The 12,501-nt window shown below is 33.0% G+C and overlaps 2 protein-coding genes across 3 annotated transcripts in view; both read left to right on the top strand.

Moving 5' to 3' along the window:
• LOC140448963 (acetylcholine receptor subunit alpha-like) overlaps window positions 1-12,501 on the top strand; it is a 1,000,791-nt gene that overhangs the window by 51,307 nt on the left and 936,983 nt on the right. The window lies entirely within an intron of this gene.
• Window positions 4,225-6,064, top strand: LOC140444643 (uncharacterized). Its single transcript, XM_072536426.1, has 2 exons — window positions 4,225-4,510; window positions 5,610-6,064. Exons 1-2 carry the CDS (start codon window positions 4,225-4,227, stop codon window positions 6,062-6,064), a joined length of 741 nt encoding a protein of 246 aa, XP_072392527.1.

Raw genomic sequence — 12,501 nt, 5'->3', positions numbered from 1 at the left:
GTCTTACTTAAACCAGAAAAAAAAATTTATACCCACATACTCTATGACAGTAAAATCAAGTGTACAAAACTATTAAACCAAAGGAAAGTTATTAAAATATAAATACTGAAAAATCAAGGACTGTCAATTTAAACTAGATATTTTAAAGACAATTAATTTAAACTTACCTATCCTATGGCTACAAAATCAATAACAAACCAAGGATAAATAAGTAATAAACCAATGTTAAGTAATTTAAATGCAATAACTCAATGTAAGTGTAAACATTAATGAATGTATTAAACATTCCTAATAAACTCTATCTTATCGTTGGATATCGATATCAATTTGTAAAAACATTCATTTATTCCTTATTGTTATACGGATTAGAAATATTGACTCTTGGGATTACAAGTATCAGGCGTATAGATGAGGCCTTTGAAATGTGTGTTTTTCGAAGGATGCTGAAGATTTCTTGGACAGAGCACGTGGCCAACAACGAGTTGCTGAGAATAATAAGACTGAGAGAACTCCTAAATATTGTAAACAACAGAAAAACGAGTGATCTAGGACATATTTACAGAGAAGAAAAATATAACTTTCTACGACTCATAATGGAAGGAAAAGTAGAAGAGGTCCAGGAAGAATAAAATGCTCCTGGCTGAAGAATGTAAGAGACTGGACAGGCAAGGATACACATTCGATACTAAGAACAGCTCGAGATAGCAATTTGCTGCAGTTATAGCCACCCTTCCGTAATGAAGAAGGAACCTTAAGAAGAAGTGTAAACAGCATTTTATTTCAATTAATTTATGCCACAAAAAACATAATATAATTTAAAATTAGTTATTTCTATAATTAGGCATATTAGGCTACAAGTGAGTGAAGTATTTTTTCACTCGGTATTGAAATTTTTCTCACGAATTGTCAGTAACAGCCGGTAACGACTGGTAAATAAAATTTGAGTGATTAAAAATACTATAAGAATAAGATAAGTAAATATTATATATAATTTTATAAAATGTATTCTTTTCGCCTATTCGTTTTAGCAAATCGCTCTTTGATTGCATCAACATCTAGAGAAATTTCAAGATGCACATTGATGAGTGCTAAACTAGTTAACCTTTTCTCCGAAGTTCTATTTCTAAGCCAAGTCTTTAGACGCTTAAGAGTAGAACGCTCTGCTGTTGCCTAACTGACTGGCAGTGTAATTAATATTTGCAGAAATATTTTGATATTTAGATACATATTACAAATATCGCAGTTGTCTAATACTTCTAAAATACAATCTGGAAGTTTTCCATTATTTTGCACGATTCCTTTCCACTTTTGAATCCACAGCTAAAACTCTTGTTCTACTGTGGAATATGCAGTAAGTAGTTCGTCCAATAATATCCTGGAAGGCGTCAACAATTTTTTAATGCAACTTTATCTTCTGGTGTGTTATCAGTTTTATGTAAAACAACTCGAAGATTAAATAGATTCATAACTTTCGGTGAAGTCGTTCTTCTAAATCCATTAAGATATTGTCTAAAAGGGGTAAATAAATAGATCTTCAGAAATTATCTTCGCAAGAGTTAGCAGATTGGTTTTGACGACAGGTTTGACGAGAAACTATACGAGGCATCTTCAATTCAATGTCTAGTTGTTCAGCTATTTTGTTTACTTCATAGTAAAATTTGCTAAAAACAGATTTAGCATTTGATCTTTTATTTTGAAGAATGCATTTAGTGTCCTCTATGGCCTCAGTAGCCTACTTCAAATCTAATTTTGGTGACTGAAGAAGACGACTAAGTGATACAGTTGTACCTAAAACATCACTAAGACAAACTACTGAAATGAGAAATTCTTGTCTCCTAATAGTTTCCATTTATGAAAATGTCTCAGCTGACATTTTACTGTCCTTCCACGTAGAAATTGTTTCAAGAGCGTTGTATATTTTGATGATTGACTCGCCCTGGAACTAAAGATGACCTTGATGCCTTTCAACCCAACGAGTTTCACAAATACCTTGGACAGCAGCCCCCAGTTTCTTTATTTGTATTCACTAACGTTTCAGACAGAGCTTATATTATTCACTTTGATATTTATTATAGATAAATTATAAAATGTAGCACAGTCTCAACAATTCTAATACATATTCAAATTACAAACAACCAATTCGTAGACAAAACTGAAGATAAGAACTACATAATACGAAATAAAAATGTGCTAATTTCGTGCAAAAAGTCATGTCATGTACATTGAATGAGAAATAATGTGCGGGCGGTAATTCTATCTCATCGATAATCGAACGATTCTCTGGCACTCAAATGAAGAATTGACAAAATTTGAAAATCGCGTAACTCTGAATTCGTGGACGTCCTAGTCGAGGTATTACTGTATTTAGAATTGTTGATTTTTTTAAAGAGCAATTTAAAAAGACTTCCGTCTTGGAAGAAAATGATTTAAAACCCTTGATGGGTTTTAAATCATTTTCTTAGGATTATTTGATTGATATTTAATTTTGTTTTGGGGGTGGTCATGACCCCCGTGACCACCCCCTTGGATCCGCCACTGATTCAGCTTGAACTTTCGTTAAAGTTAACTAAAAACTGATATAATAATTGTGTGTTTTTACATAGTATATTACAAAAACTAAATTGAATTGTATGCTAATATTAATAGAAATAAATGAACAAACTAAACAAAATATTAAAAAATACAACAACAAAAATAATAAAAATTTAATTTCTGGAAATGAGATAGTTGCTAGGTGCTTTTGAAAATATTCGAGGCACCTTGACAGGTTACACGTATCGCAATATGCATTGATTTGTTTTAGCATTTTTACGAACATAAACTGGATCTTGTCGCTAAAACAGTCTTGTAGCATATGCTGCACTTTTTCTGGTAACGCTCTTTTGTCTCTCGCATTATTTCAGAAAGTATTTTATCTTGAAAGTGGAAGGCCTTGATAGTATTGGATTTAAATCTTGATAAACCAAAGCCTCGACGATATTTTCTTTGAAATCTATTACACCCAATTTTTTGTTAATAATTTTTTTAGTCCGATAAGCATTATCATAGCTGTTGAAGTGACAAAATGAAAACGAGTCGCTCATACCACTTTTTACCAAAGCTTTTTCTTTTTTGTAACCTACAACCATCGCTGGTATATCAACTTCTTGTCCTCTGCGATTTACTGTCACCTTTTAGTCGTCATGTTTGGTACTGACCATAAGATCACCTTTTTTATCTTTCCATCTGGAGCCAACTGTTTTATTTTCGTTTTGTTAGGCCACGACTTACCCTTTCTGAGTTTAACTTTTACCACATCTGGGGGATTATATTTTCTATAAGAAAATGTAGACCTCTTCTTGCCATTATTGTTTAAAATCTGCAATAAAAGAAATAATAAACTGCGTGACCATTGTTGGACATTTGGTCCTACAATGTAATATTACAACCTGGGAGCGCGTGACCACCGGTTGACCACCACCGCATGACCACTAAAAAAAAAATCACAAAAAACAAAGCTGAAAAAAATGTGGTTTAAAACATAATATTAAACATTAAAAAAATACATTTATAGAAAAAATGGCATTTTGTATATTAGATCGCGGGAGTGAATAACAAATTAAAGCGTGGCACTAAATGTGTTAAGCAACCTTCTGAGACACCACAATTCGAACGCTTCAATATGAATTGGCGCGATCTTAGTTTAAGTGACCAGGTCTCGTTACCATACATTAATATTGGCCAACAGTAGCAGGACGCGAATACCGAAACCGGAGCTTCACACTGACAAAAGTAGAAGAACATGCTGTACCTAGGGATGGTTGTACCTAGGGACAGGCTAAATTAACGCCAAACAAAATATCAGACAAACCTTAGATTTACAAAACATATCGGCAACAGTGTCCCTCTCTATGGTATTCAGTTGTGTACATGCTCGTGAAGTGTTAACACAAGCTGTGGCCATTTTGTAATTTTTGACTTCCAAAGAAAGTATTTTTACCGGCTGTTTCGTCTTTTTTACTGTAGTAAATAATCATGTTAGGGTGATATTAATCGTAATTTAGGCTACCTAATCCACTAATCAAACTGTTGTATTTGTTTTGGCTAACGACTTATTCGACTGCTTTTATACATGGAGTCCCCCTGTTGTACCTAGGAACATGCATTTTGTTGTACCTGGGGCCGTCCCCAGGTACATTATTAAAAGTATTAGTACCAAACAATGTTTTGTTTCAGGAGCTCATTATGTCAAGAAGTAAAGAAATGAAGAGAAGACCGGGACCTTTAAAAGTCAATGTAGAGAATGCTGTTCGTGAAGTTTTAAATTCAAGTCTTTCAATTCGTGCCGCAGCGAGCCAATTTGGAATTGCAAAGTCTGCATTAGCAAGACACATTAAAAATTTTAAAACATCAGGTCAAAACAATTTTATATACAGTCCAAATTATAAAGTCAAGCAAGTTTTTATTGAAGCCGAGGAAACGGAGCTGGTAAACTATTTAAAAACAGCTGCTAGAATGCATTATGGCCTAAGTTTGATAAACGTTAAAAAACTGGCATATGAATATATTTTTTTCCCGGTTTTTTATAGCGTTCTCCGCCTTCCGGTTCCCAGTTTCCAGCTACGTCGGTCATTCCATTCGCCAGGGTGAAGGTTTCTTTCCGACATTGCCTTTTGAATGCCGCCCAGCCAGGATTGTTTTGGTCTTCCTTTCTTCCTTCTTTCCCTTGGCGTCCATTTTAAAATTTGGTTTGACAGCCTGTCGTCGTCCATTCTTTTCACATGACCATACCAGATCAGTTGTCTCCTTTGAATTTCGTCAATGATGGTTGACTTGACTCCCATTATATTTCTGATATGGTCATTTTGTATTCTATCAAGCCTTGATTTTCTAGCTGATTTTCTCCAGAAGTCCATTTTTAATGCAAGTAGGCGTCGCTCAAGGGATTTAGTAAGTTGCCACGTTTCGCATCCATAGAGCACTATACTTTTAAAGATGGAGTTAAAGAGGAGATGCTTTCTTTGATTTGATAGTTCTTTTGACCATAGCATCGGGTTTAGGCATCCTATCACCCTTTTTCCTTTCACGATTCTTTGCTCTATCTCTTTTTCGGTGCGCCCACTCTTGTTGATTGTTGTTCCCAAATATATATATATTCCTCACAGTTCTTAATTGTTTTATGTTCGTTGACCATTGGATCTTCTACTTCATTCCCGATGCATAAGTATTGCGTTTTGTTTCTATTTACAGAGAGGCCCCATTCTTCATATGTTTTAAACAACCGTCACGTCATGAATTCTAAATCTTCCTTGTCTGCTGCCACTACTACTTGGTCGTCCGCAAAATGTAGAGTCTATAATGTTGTATCGTCGTCAAGTTGGATCCCCATTCCTGAACATGATCTTCTCCAGTGTTTTAGTGCTTCATTGGCATATGAATATACAAAGCAAAATAAAAAAAAAATATCCTGCTTGCTGGGACGATACAAAAGAAGCAGGAAATAATTGGCTTAGAGGTTTCCGAAATAGACATTCTGCATCTCTGTCACTTAGAAAACCCCAGGGGTAACTTCATTGAATAAAGAAACAGTGCTATTTTCTTTCAATCATATAAAAATGCGTTGGGTAAAGGAAACTTTGAACTATCAAACATTTTTAACGTCGATGAGACGGGTATTACTACTGTGCAGCAACCTCCTAAAATTTTAGCACTAAAAGAAGAGAGGCAAATAGAAGGAATGAAATTTGGAGAAAGAGGTGTTCTAGTTATTGTGATATGTTGTATTAATGCTGCTGGAAATACTGTGCCGCCTTTATTTGTGTTTCCGAGAGTGAATTTAAAAATTCACATGTTGAAAGGGGCACCACCTGGAGCAATAGGAGCTGCAAATTCGAGTGGATGGTCCAATGAAGATGTATTTTTTAAATTCCTAGAACATTTCATATCACATGTTAAGCCTACTTTGCAGGATAAGGTTATTTTATTGTTAGATAACCATGAAAGCCATGTTTCCATACCCACTATTAACTTGGCAAAACGTTCGGGAGTCATTTTAGTTACTTTTCATCCCCATACATCAAACTGATTGCAACCTCTCGATTTATCTGTTTTTGGACCTTTTAAGTCTTTCTACAATAATGCAATGACTAATTGGATGAGTTCTCCTGATAACGCAGGGAAAACAGTTACCATTTACAACGTAGCAGAGTTGGCAAATACGGCATACTTAAAGGCATTTAGTCCAAACAATATAACCAAGGGCTTTCAAGTATCAGGTCTATACCCCTTAAACAGTGATATGTTCACTGAACAACACTTTTTGCCATCTAACATTACCGATCAAGAGGATCCATGTTTACACAACCGTTCATCAACCCTTCCTGTTTATTCTGACCCCGATCCACCGCATTGTGATGCTTCCTAAACAGACCCTAAGCCTTCATGTTTTGGTTTAACGTCATCTTCCACACCAGAAGCTAAGTTAGATTTTCAAGAACCAATTCCTGTTATGTCTAGTTTTATTTCACTATATAGGGTTTGTCCCATTCCAAAAGATTTGCCGCGCAAAGGAAAAGTTTCTAAGGGCCACAAAAAAGGAAGGTTTCGCATTCTTACCGACACCCCAAAAGTTAATGAAATAAAAGAAAGTAAGAAAGACAGTATGGAAAAGAAGCGCAGAAGGGAACTGCAAAAACAAAAAAAAGTAAAACGTAAGTTAAATATTGAAAAAACGTCGTCAGAGGAAGATCAAATTGATTTTGAGATTAGAAGTGATAGCAGTAATTGTAATGATAATTCTTTGTCAGATTTAGAAATTGATTCCATTCAATTTACTCCAGATGATCTTCAGAAAGGTGATTTCATTTTGGTGCACTTAAAAGGGAAAAATCATTCAGGATATTTTGTAGCCGCAATATCAGGAAAGGTGGACGACACAGAGTTTCAAATAAAATATTTAAAAGCTCAATTCTTTGCACATGGCTATACATTTACGGTTGAAGTTGAAAAGGAATATACAACTAATATCAGCGATATTATACAAGAACTTCCTCAACCACGTACAGCAGGTTCATCCTCTCGACAATCAAACACATTTATTTTCCAATATCTTTTTATAAGATTAATTTAGAGTAGTCTGTGTATTATTAGTAGTTTATATTTTCAATAAAATTTTCACGAATTTTAGGAAGTATTTTTGTTTTACACATTAAATTCTGGTTGTACAGGTACTTCAACTCGTGTCCCTAGGTACAACTCTTCATGTCCGTAGGTACAAAAGACCGGTTGTTCCTAGGGACACGTACATACATACAAAAAAAGTGATAAAATGGGTAGAAATATATAAGTTGGAAAATTGGCATTTTCGAATTAGCTTTACAAAGGTATGATCAACTGTCCAGATTTTAATATTTTTTAATATCTTTATTTGTCTAATTTATAAAAATCAAATTGTAAAAATTGTCCCTAGGTACAACATGTTCCCGTAGTTATTGTATTTAGTAAAAGTATTTCTCGTAGTATTGCTCAGAATTACAAAAAATGAAAGGCATTAAGGTTCCTGCATCCAACCTCATCCAGCGCCTCGAAGACATACGATATCACAACCAAATTTACGTAGAACTTTCGGGACAGTCCCACCTATATCAGTTTCGCTTAATGAACTTTGATTTGAATTAGATACTATAACTGAATCATAAATTCTATACATTTAAATTAAAAGTAGCACTGCTCGCGTGAGATAATAATTTAAAACCCGAGTAAATTAGTATTATGATGTTTTGAGAAGTTGTGATTATTTTAAATTATTAATATTATTTTATATTTTAGGTATTTAGACATTTTCTATTACTCGTCGTCGTCTGGTTCTTATAGAGTGGCCAATACGTTCAATCACAAATTAGTCCATTAACTTGTAATCTGACATTAATCTTAATTTCTTGAATCTATATAATTTTACCGTCTACAATTGTAAAACACATCGATTAGTAGCTTAATTAAAGTTTGTTCAACTTCCTACAAACAGTAGATTACCTAATAGGTATTGATGAAATGATTGCAAACATTTTCTCCGTTCAAATATATTTGCCAGCTTTCAAAAGTCAAAGGTTTTTGTTCTATGCAGAGGGCAACATACTTATTTGGTGAATCATGGCATTTTAGTGAGATTATAAATATACCTTCGGAACAAGTTTGGGACAAAGTCTACTATACATTTTTACCTCAACAACAACTATAGTGTAATAATTAAGTAGCTGTCAATAAAACTATATTTTACTCTACGACTTCAACATTTTATTTTATCATCGTCGATGGAGAAAAATCGGACACAGGGCATTAGAAATTATAGTTACATTCGAATTGTTTAATTATTATTTTATTGTTCCATCACATCTTGGAATTTCCTCTGTTATCCAACTTTTCTTCGCTTGTATTCTTTTTTAAGCCTGATCATTTTGTAAAGCCTTATGTATAATATTTCTAATGTTTTCACATTTTTCTTCCACGCTTTTTTAAATTTTTTTGCTGATATTGAGCAGTTACTTTTTAAGTACTTTCTGTAGTATTATTTTTAAAGCTTCAATATCATATTTACCGAGTTGTGTACGTCTAGATATCATTATTTTATCTGTGAACCTACTGTTACTAATTAATGGGTTATGGTCAGAACTAATATCTACTCCAAGGTACCCAGTAGATTTTATAATTTAACTGTCATATAATTACGTACCAAACAAATGGTGGAGTGAATGTCTTATCGGTTAAAGTGGGAAAGATTTATTAAGTGCGTTAATAATTATTTTAAAATGTGTTTTTACAGACCGCGTTCATCTTCCCATTTCATTATTTTTTATGTAATTATCCAAAATCTTATTGGTTTTTAGAGCTATTTTGCTCCCTTTTTTCTTCAAGAACTTTGCAAATTTTTCGTTTTGTTGACCTATAATGTCAATGAACCATGATAATTTTTTTGGTTTGTTTATTAGTGTAGCTCAACGATAATTATACAATTATACCGTTATATAGTTATACCTTAAATTTATCAATGAAAATAGTATTTGAAAATGATGACTTTGTTTTTATGAATTCTCTAGACATAAATAACAGCTGTTTTGTTTTGTTCCCATTTGAAATAAAAACCGTTTCATATTATGGTAAATAAGTTCTTTATCGCTAAAATATTGCAGTTTCAAATTTCATTTTTAATATAAAATCCAGGTCAAATTAGTTTTGTGATAATAATATTCGGATGAGACAATTACCTGCATTAAATATGTACGAGCCCTTTCCCATATCAGTTGGCCCAACGTAATATTGAAAAGACAATTAAATTTTACATAACAAAAAAAAAGGTACCGCATAAACTTTTAAAAATTTTAATACATTAAAAAACATTTTTGAATTTCCATAATTATATAAACTATTTTTTTTTAATTCCTAAAAACAATTAATTAAACCGAATAAGAGTAAATTAAAAAATGCATAGAATGTGTAATATTAAGAAAAACAAATGTAAAAGTTTACCACTGAGTGACATCCGCTTTATTTTTAATTACATTCAAGATTCTTCGAATATAGTTTTTACCAAATTCTGGCAAAAAAAAGTCCAGAACTAGTATACCATGGTCTTCAATTCATTTTAAACTCTTTTTGAGGTATGGCAACCTGCGCCGTCCTCTTGGAAGACAGTCAAGTGTTTGTCCGTATTTACAATCTTATCGATAAAATGCAACTTTCTGACAGCTTTAAATAACATGCTGCCCCAGATCATGACAAACGCAGATAATTTGACTGTTGACTCTTGAGACTGTCGGTATTGAAAGCTTCATTTTTTTCCGCGAATAACAAGTCTCTAACGCAGACTTATAATTTGGACTCATCACTCCATTGTATTGCATCCCATCGTGACTGTGTCCAATCTTTATGCTCTTTTGACCATTTTAACCTATTTTTCTTTTGTTGTAAGGTTAAAAGTGGCTTTTCCTTAGCATGAAATAAAATAAAAAAATTTTAAAACAATTCTTACTGCTTTTTTAAACTGTATAACTTACTTTCTTCTTCTTCTTTCTCTTTATAAGCAAATTTTCTGGTTCATTGGCGGATTAATACCTCAATGGAAGGTTGTCACTATATCTTTTGGTGGTTTTCCGATACTTCTTTTGCCTATTGCTGACTTATGTCTTGCTATTTTGACGACACGACTCTCCTTCATTCTGCTTATGTGGATATTCCATTCTTTTTTCTATTTTGTGTCCATTCATTTATACACTGTACGTTATATTTTCCTTTAATGTCTTCACTTCTCTTTCGGTCTCTTAGCGTATTTCCTGTAATTCTTCTCAGTACTCTCATTGTTGCCGTTTCCAGTAGCCTTTGCGATGTAGCTGTGTCGGATCTTGTTTCTGAGGCATATGGCATATTTCATTATTGGTCTTACACTGGCCTTATAAACTCTTGACTTAATCTTAGTGTTAATGTATCTGTTTCGCCATATAGCGTTATTAAGGCATCCTGCCAGTTTATTTGCTTTTTGTACTTGATCTGTCACTTCTCTGTCCAGGTCTCCATAGCTGGACAGTGTAATTCCCAGGTATTTTATTTCCATTAATTATACCCATTACTTGTTCAGTACTGATGCCATTAATTTCTATTTTACATCTGGTTGGTTTTTTGCTGACTACTAGTTCTAGTTTTCTGAGATAATATTGTCATATTGAATTCTTTTGCTCTTATGTTAAATCTGTGGACCAGTCTTTGCACACTATGTTCATCTTGAGCTATCAATATTGCGTCGTCTGCGTAACAGAGTATTTTTATTTCTTTATTTCCCATTCTGGATCCTCTTCCTTTGTTAACGCTTCTCATAATTTCATCCATGATTAAATTGAAGAGCATGGGACTCAATGAGTCCTCATGTCTTCTTTTGCTGCCTATTTCTATAGGTTCTGTAAGTTGTGCATCTATTCTGACTTCCATTTTGTTGTTTTGGTAGATGTTTTTGAAAAATTTTCATTTTGGTAGAATTATATATCTCTAATAGTTTAGTAGATACAATAATTTAAACAATTAAATTGTTAATAACAAATTATCTACCGAGTTTTATGCCTGGTATCCTTAAAAAATCGGATCTAGGCACAAAAAAATATAAAAAACCTTAAATTACCGAGGGGACATTAAAGTAAATACTCAACTCCCCCTGGCTCCTAGAGTAGGTTAACAAAATTTCAAAATGTTTTCGGCCTTATCAGACGATCATCAGTGATTCGCAAAAGTAAGTAATTCAACTTTAATTTAAAGCAGTACGATAAAATTTTGACTGTTAATAGAAGAAATGTGAAACTATTACTTACTTGAAAATTTGAAAAATGCAAATCGGCTTAAAACCTTTTGTTTACATATAAAATGGTATTTAAAATTAAACTTTAATGACATAATGTCGAGATGTAATAATAAAGTCCGATGCTGCTTTCATTGCACTTGTTGTTTACCAAAGATAAAATGCAATATAAAAACTCTTTATGTATTTATAAATTTTTTTCTAGTATTGGAATATTTTTCATGAACTGTCAACCCTTTATCGAGCAAATTATTCCACGGCACAATAAAAAATATGAAAATTGATTTATGGTGTCAGTTTAGTACAACAAAAAATATTAAGCAATAAAAATAAAACTTACAAAATCAAAAGAAAGTGGCTTTTGAATGAGACTAACTAAAAAGCCACATTTCCAGCTAGAGGTACAGTCTTTTGTAGATATGTAGCTAGGGTGTGGAGTCAAGTCCAAATCAGATCATCAAATATTTTATATTTATTTATAATAAAATGTAATTTTTGGGGGTAATGATATTTAAATTTTTTTCATAGTCCACAAAAGACTTCTAGAATGAGTACCACAAAAATCATTTACATTTAAACTGAGTAAGTTACAGCTCTTAACACGTTTCCTGCCGATAACGCGTTGGCGCATCCCTACAAGACTTTAGCTAGACGCTAGACGCCGACGACGCTCTCGCACGTTCAAACTTTTACTGATTATGATCTTGGATTATTTCACTGGCGCCACAACAGGCCCTTTTATATTTTGAATGCAGGTAATTATCAGTTCTCTAATTTTGTTCTTAGTTCTCCGACTAACGGCATTTTGTCCCGACAGGGTGTCTATATCTTTTGGCTTTGTAATAATTGTAAGTATTAGTAACAGTACATAAAATTCTGCCAATTCATATTATTTTATCGGATTAGTAACCGTGTAAAGATAAGTAATTACTAGATTTCGATAGTTCTCCTATTTTGTAGACTCATATAGACTCATTTGTGAATCATAAAGCTTAGTAATACCCGGATATTTTCAGTGTTTTCCCCTAAATATGATTTGGGTTCTTTTACATCTGGTTTGGTTAGTTCATATATATGAAAGGCGTGGGGTGTGTTTATTTAAGTGTAAAAATGAATAAAAATAATATAAATGATAATATTTTACCAAGTGGCTAAAATTCAAATAAAAAATAAAGTTAGACATGATA

Source organism: Diabrotica undecimpunctata, chromosome 1, assembly GCF_040954645.1.
Source record: "Diabrotica undecimpunctata isolate CICGRU chromosome 1, icDiaUnde3, whole genome shotgun sequence".
NCBI classification, from domain to species: Eukaryota; Metazoa; Arthropoda; class Insecta; order Coleoptera; family Chrysomelidae; genus Diabrotica; species Diabrotica undecimpunctata.
This window is presented reverse-complemented; position numbering and strand designations above follow the sequence as displayed.

Excerpts from the sequence above, each read along its gene's own strand:
- LOC140444643 (XM_072536426.1), top strand. The coding sequence starts at position 4,225 with ATGTCAAGAAGTAAAGAAATGAAGAGAAGACCGGGACCTTTAAAAGTC. Across the intron at positions 4,511-5,609 it reads TAGAATGCATTATGGCCTAA|GAAACTTTGAACTATCAAAC; the intron begins GTTTGATAAACG and ends CGTTGGGTAAAG.